The sequence below is a fragment of the Adiantum capillus-veneris genome, chromosome 1 (assembly GCF_014529385.1).
Source record: "Adiantum capillus-veneris isolate H3 chromosome 1, ASM1452938v2, whole genome shotgun sequence".
In the NCBI taxonomy this organism is placed as follows: Eukaryota; Viridiplantae; Streptophyta; class Polypodiopsida; order Polypodiales; family Pteridaceae; genus Adiantum; species Adiantum capillus-veneris.
Genome location: NC_140931.1, coordinates 30,150,441 through 30,156,440, shown reverse-complemented (window position 1 = coordinate 30,156,440; position 6,000 = coordinate 30,150,441). Strand labels below are relative to the sequence as shown.

Sequence of the window (6,000 nt, the reverse complement as noted above, 5' to 3'; positions counted from 1 at the left end):
GTAAGCCTACGCTCCAACGATATGGATGATAAGAGGCAGAGATCTGGGTTTAGCACTAAATGGGGGTAGCCTACACTTTTGGTGGCACTACTTAAGCTAGAGGCTAAGTAGGTATCAAGGGAGGTGTTAAAGCAAATCTGTGATATCCAATTGCCTATGTAATAGGCATCATTGTCAATGTAGTAGTCATTTAGAATCCATCAAGTTTTTTGGGCCAAGTGAGTTCACATATTTAGTCATTTCGTTCTGCATTTAGTTGTGTTATTTAGAGTATTCTACAATCCACAATAGTTCTTTAAGTGTCTCGACTCTTGTACTTGGGATAAAGTAAAAGACTATAATCAAAACCTTCCACCTTCACAAGGAAGATTGTAGCATATGGCCAATGGAGTTTATGTGACCAAAGGTTCTTCAATTTGTTGCCTTAGCATCTTTAAACATTTTGTACTAGTATGTATAAGGGTTTCCTATGTGCTCATCGGTGCCCTGTGTGTGAAACATTGGAGGAGCATAAAGATGATTTGCTATATGAAATTAGATCGCACCACGTATGTTTATTTTTGTTCCTAAGGTTTGGATATGAGAGAGAGAGAGAGAGAGAGAGAGAGAGAGAGATGAACGGTTGTTCACCATTGTACAGCTCCCACTAGAATACTTTGTTTAATGATCATTCAATACAATCCTTCCTACCTACCCCCCCCCCCCCCCCCCCAACACACAAGCACCGCCAAACACGACAACTTTTTCCAATATCATTGTTCAATCATCTCCTCAAAAATTCTCTTACCCATGTAAAGGTCTTGTGTAAGGCCACAAGCCTTCATGGTGAGAGCAATCACCTCTAAAAGCAGCACAAAGCAAAATGCCTTCCCTTATTAGGTGATAGGGTCTGGTGAAAGGCCTTCCCTTATTATGCGATTGCATCTTGTGAAAGGCCTTCAAATCTGTGATTTGTCACCATTTGCGGACAAAGAACGGATAAGACAAAGTATCTATGGACACAAACTACCTGAAGGAAAGTTAAGGAACTCAACCTGAGGGAGAGTGTATGTGCATGCATGCGTGCATGTGTGGACCAAGAGCAATGCCCACCACAGTCAGTCCTCAAAACCAATCTAGGAACAAAAGTTACTATGTGCGGCTTCCCAACGTGTAATAAAAGCTTCATGGGAGGTGGTACGCACAAACATAATCGACAGTTGCTTGCCTCGCCTTGACCAACATCCATGCCAAAAGACAATTACTCGTCTCCTGATGATACCATCTGCAACCATAACCTCTAGGATCTACCATAACTAATACACATTGTGAAAGCAAAACCTGACGTGAGCATACAGACTCTATATGAGGCAACTACTGCATACACACGAACCGAGTTGCAAGAACCCAATCCACAAGTAGACACATTTTTAAGAGCATAAACAACACTAGCGACTAAGTTTCTAGTAAACAAAGCATCTGAAAAGGCTCAAATTAAGTAGCTCATAGGCCAAGTATAAGCCTGCAATCTGTAGCAAGTTTTACAATGCATGTGTTTATGCAAAAATCATCAAACAAAGACTAGAGCAAGGCATCTTTTAGAGCTAAAATTAAATAGAATAGCCACAATTCATCAAGGAGGCAAGATGAGCAGAGGCAGCAACCGACTAGACACATGCAACTTACCATTAACCACACCGGGTGATAGTGATCTGCCTAGATGGCCTTGATTGATGCCAAGTACAGATGACTGGCTGACCAATGGAAGGCAAAACCAGAGCTGGCAATTGTTACAAGACACCCAATGTAAGGCAATACCGGAGCTGGCAATTGGCCTTGAATGATGCCAAGTATAGAGGACTGGCTAATGAAAATTGCACTTAGGGCTACTTGGCCCAATGGAAGGCAATACCGGTGCTGGCAATTGTTACAAGACACCCAGCCATCGCCGCACAGGTAACCACCAATTCGCATGCATTTCGTACAAAAATAGCATAATATCTTTATCAATTGAGAAAAGGCGTCATCTTTCGCAGGTAAAACTTTGGTGAGCCACAACCCAAATAAGACATTCGTATTTTCACACACAAGAGCATGACCCGTGCTAAATTAAAGGATCTCTTACCAAGGCAATTGTGACTTGACATTACAGTAAAGGTCACGGAATCAGACAAAAGGTGTCCGCTTTCACAGGTGCCCGCTAAATTAAAGGATCATCACTTTTACATGGGCAATTGTGACTTGACACATCACATCGCACCTCACAGAATCAGACAACTTACGAACTGTTTGTCATTCATTAGAGTGGTTCAAACAGTTACAAAATCCAAATGAGTTCATAAAATTGCATTCGCATATACAAATTAAATCTCAAAATACTAAGCGTAGAGGCCGCATCAATACACACGGTTCTGTGCTCTTTACAACTTGCACAACCTTCACATACTGTGCTTCAATAATATCTTTGTACTATCTCACCAAGGAGCTGTGCACGCGCACTGCAGTGCAAATTCACCAGCATGTAATAATACGACTGAAATCACGGCAAATCTGAAGTGATGTTGCTAACAAAGATTCCAAACACCGTGTTGCTAGCAGACCTCTACTCAATAGGAGAGCATATGTCCTCCTCCTACCCTAAGAAGCCAATCATCAATACCTGCTCACGAACAAAAACATAGAACTCCCTTGAAAGGCTTGCTTCCCCATCATACTCAGCATCACTTCACAGTGAACTCATTTGATACCTGCCCCTCTTAAGGTTTCATGTAGGCAGAAGCTTTGCATATTGGGCATTCATTCTTTTGCAAGAGCCACTGCCTTATACACCCTGAATGATAGCCGTGGCCACAATCAAGCCTGCCCAATTCATCCTCTTCCACAAATTCCTCCTGGAAAAATAAGCAAGGTCAATGAATCACAATGCTTCAGCACTATAATGCTACAAGGAAGTAAATAAATTGGACATTGGAATATTAAAACCCAGTAGACATTGCTGATTGCTAGAGCAAGAAATATATTAGAACATTCAAATTTGACAGATCAAAAAGCCAGTATTACTTTTTCTTAAATACAGCACAATTTGATATGAGCACAAAAGCATGTTTACCTGGCAAACGCTGCATTTGACGTCACTATCTTGAGAAATGGCTGCCACTGTTGCATCTAAAGAAGAGTACTTGCTCTCTCTTATACACATGGATACCTTTTCCTCGTCTAATCCTGTACTCACATTGCCAATTCTTTCCTCTAAAGCAAGCAATTCCTGCCAACCAATGGCAAAATACAAATTATAGAAAGTCAATAACCTGACTTAATAGTCTCTAGTAAGTTATGCAATTATCAACGGTTTGAATTTAACTAGCAAACGAGAGAAGGAACACTAAACCTCATATGTCATGTTGTCCACATCTAATCGCATATCTCTATGCTGGTCATGGGCATCACCACCTCCATATATGATAGATGGATCCAGCATTACAAGATCCTGCTTTAGTAATCAACAAGAATACTGTGTTAAATTTATTTTGCATATGCATGAAAACATAAACCAAGCCCATTTTTAATATAAGAATGCAAGGTAAACTCCAAATGAAAGCGACAACTTAATCTAGAAAGAATAGAGGCACTCAGGAAGCAAAATGGCAGAGATTTGTGCTGACGATGCACTAAAGACGACAAGATATTATGCACCTTCAGACACCAGAATACTCGGACAAGTAGGTAAGAAATAGAAGTTCTTGCTGAGAATTTTGGCTAGATTTGAGCATAAAAGTGCTGAGTAAAACTGTAGAGCTACGAACGTATCAGCAGACTACCCTACAGCAGGACTACCCTACAGCCAGAGAAGAGTGGAATAAACCTGGAAAATCATCTGATGAAAAGCCTGCATTAGAGTTTTAAAACAAAACTGCCTCATCGGCCCGTGGAAAAACAATCCTTATAAAGAACTCCATGCTCTCCAAGCTGGCCTACTTAAGCTATAGATAGATTCTAAATTATCCAAAATTCATCCAGTCCACCCCTGATAGAGGGGACTAAGAAAAGATAGCTACTCCAGACCTGCCTAAGCCTCTCGCCAGTCTTTTTTTTTTTTCTCAACTCTCTTATCCTCAAAAAACCTTATAGCAGCTTGGTTGAAAGATAATTCTACTGATCGAGTTGGCATTTCCATCAACTACAGATAACTACAACACATGCCATGCATATGTCAGATATTGACCTTGGAGTACTGTTGGATGCCAAAAGGAAATCCCCTACAGGTATCTCTTACATCTCTAGTCTCCTATTCCCTCCTCTCTCTGCAAAGAGGCTCTAGTGAACTTCCTGCTTGAATCTTTGTCGTTCCTATCACGAGATTGTGACAAACACCAACTTTATTTGTTGGTTTCCTTCCCTTGAATTTTATTTAATTTTTGGGACCCTTAATTAAAGTCTTTTGGGCCCCTCGGCACGACTTTACAAGTTGGGTGGGTACTAGGAAATTAGACCAAATGGGCAAATTGGACACATGGCAGTAGGAGAGCAACCTGCAAGCCAACAGCTTTCATCCCAAGAGGGAGCACCCAAATATGAGAAGGGAGGCAAAATTTCAGTTTTGTGAGTGGATTTTCAGGTTTGAAGCTTCAACACAAAGCTTGCCTTCTGCCATTGTCTCATGTAGCGTGATGATTTTTTCTCGTGCACACCTCCCCCCCCCCCCCCCCCCCCCCTTTGCACATATGGTAATACCCCACTAGTTGGGCTTCTCAAATGACCATGTACAATTCTGAGGGTTTTATGCGCGTTTGCCAAGGCAACCGCCTTCTGAAGAGGAACCTGATTAGCTAATTGCTAACACCCCACAGGTACGCACAGTTCCTCGCAACAAACTACAAAAACGGAGAGTTATCTCGTGTGAAAACTCATTCAAATCAAAGGGAAATTGTCCCATTGCATGCGGGAGCTCCAGAGACACACGTAGACGTGTTTGCTCCGCTCAAAACAAAATTATAGCCTGCTGCAGGTTTAGGGTTTTGCACCTAAACTGCAAGTTAACACCAAGGGAGCCTCAAGGAAGCCTTGGGGTGCTTATACAAGGCTTCAGGCACCTAACAGTGACCAAAACAAGTAGTTACAGCATGCTGAAATTGACTTGCAGCTCATCAAAAAGCTTCTAAAATGCAAGAAATCTGTCCTAGACATGTACGTTTTGTTAAGAGTTAAGTTTCCTGTCCGATGGTAGGTCTAGTATCTCCCAGGAGCAGATTAAGGAGTGAGGGCTGTTTTGTGGTTGTGCCCAGCCGTACTTGAGGTAGACGTACCTATTCACGGCGGTGCACTTCACTGTTTTGCTCACCCGGTAGGCTGGCATGAGGCGGGACCCTTGTTCCTAGGGTTTCCCGAGGTCAAAGCAATTCGGCTACTAAATATGTGTCCCAAGTCACTTTCAGTGAGTTTACATATTTATTAAATTTTAGGCCATTTATTGGGATCGTGGGTTTTCTGCATTAGGTAGGACAAACTTCCAATTTGCCTATGTATGCAGACCACCCCCATCTCCCCTTCTGCACCACAAGGGACACCCTCTTCGGTGTTCTGTTGTGTGCAATGTGTTCCAATGCCCGTTTGGTGGGCGGTCTACCTCTACCTCGACCTAGCTTTATCACATGTCTAAATTCTACAACACCATGGAGAGTGATGTTTCTGAAACCAATTCAGCCCATGGTGACGAAGTACATCCTGAGGATGGGATCGGCAGCAGTGAGACCACCGTCAACAAGGAACAGTGAGATTGGTCCCAGTTCTATTCCCGCGTAGGTGATCAATCAATCAAGATACCTACAATCCCTACCTTTCCCTCGGATCAACAATTGAATGGAGACAATTATGCCATTTGGACAGCTACCATGATGGCAATCTTTGACTCTTCAAGGTTTTGTCTCGAGCAACTTTCCAAAGCCGAAGGACCCTGCAAGAGCGAAGTTATGGGAGCGTGTCAATGTTGGAATCCGATCTTTCATTATCCTCAACAATACACCA

The 6,000-nt window shown here is 42.4% G+C and overlaps 1 protein-coding gene across 3 annotated transcripts in view; it reads right to left on the bottom strand.

The window, feature by feature from the left end:
- Window positions 1-2,257: 2,257 nt before the first annotated feature.
- The window catches only part of LOC147464487 (uncharacterized), a 56,207-nt gene continuing 52,464 nt past the window's right edge, over window positions 2,258-6,000 (bottom strand). The window contains exons 4-7 of one of the 3 annotated variants that reach the window (XM_086515267.1): window positions 3,368-3,469; window positions 3,089-3,244; window positions 2,727-2,870; window positions 2,258-2,638 (exon numbers count right to left, since the gene is read on the bottom strand). In XM_086515267.1, the coding sequence (XP_086371393.1) occupies window positions 2,736-2,870; window positions 3,089-3,244; window positions 3,368-3,469 (393 nt within the window). In that variant the 3' untranslated portion in view covers window positions 2,258-2,638; window positions 2,727-2,735. Of the gene's footprint in view, window positions 2,871-3,088; window positions 3,245-3,367; window positions 3,470-6,000 lie in introns of all 3 variants that reach the window. The other 2 variants (XM_086515262.1, XM_086515275.1) reach the window with 2 other exon arrangements.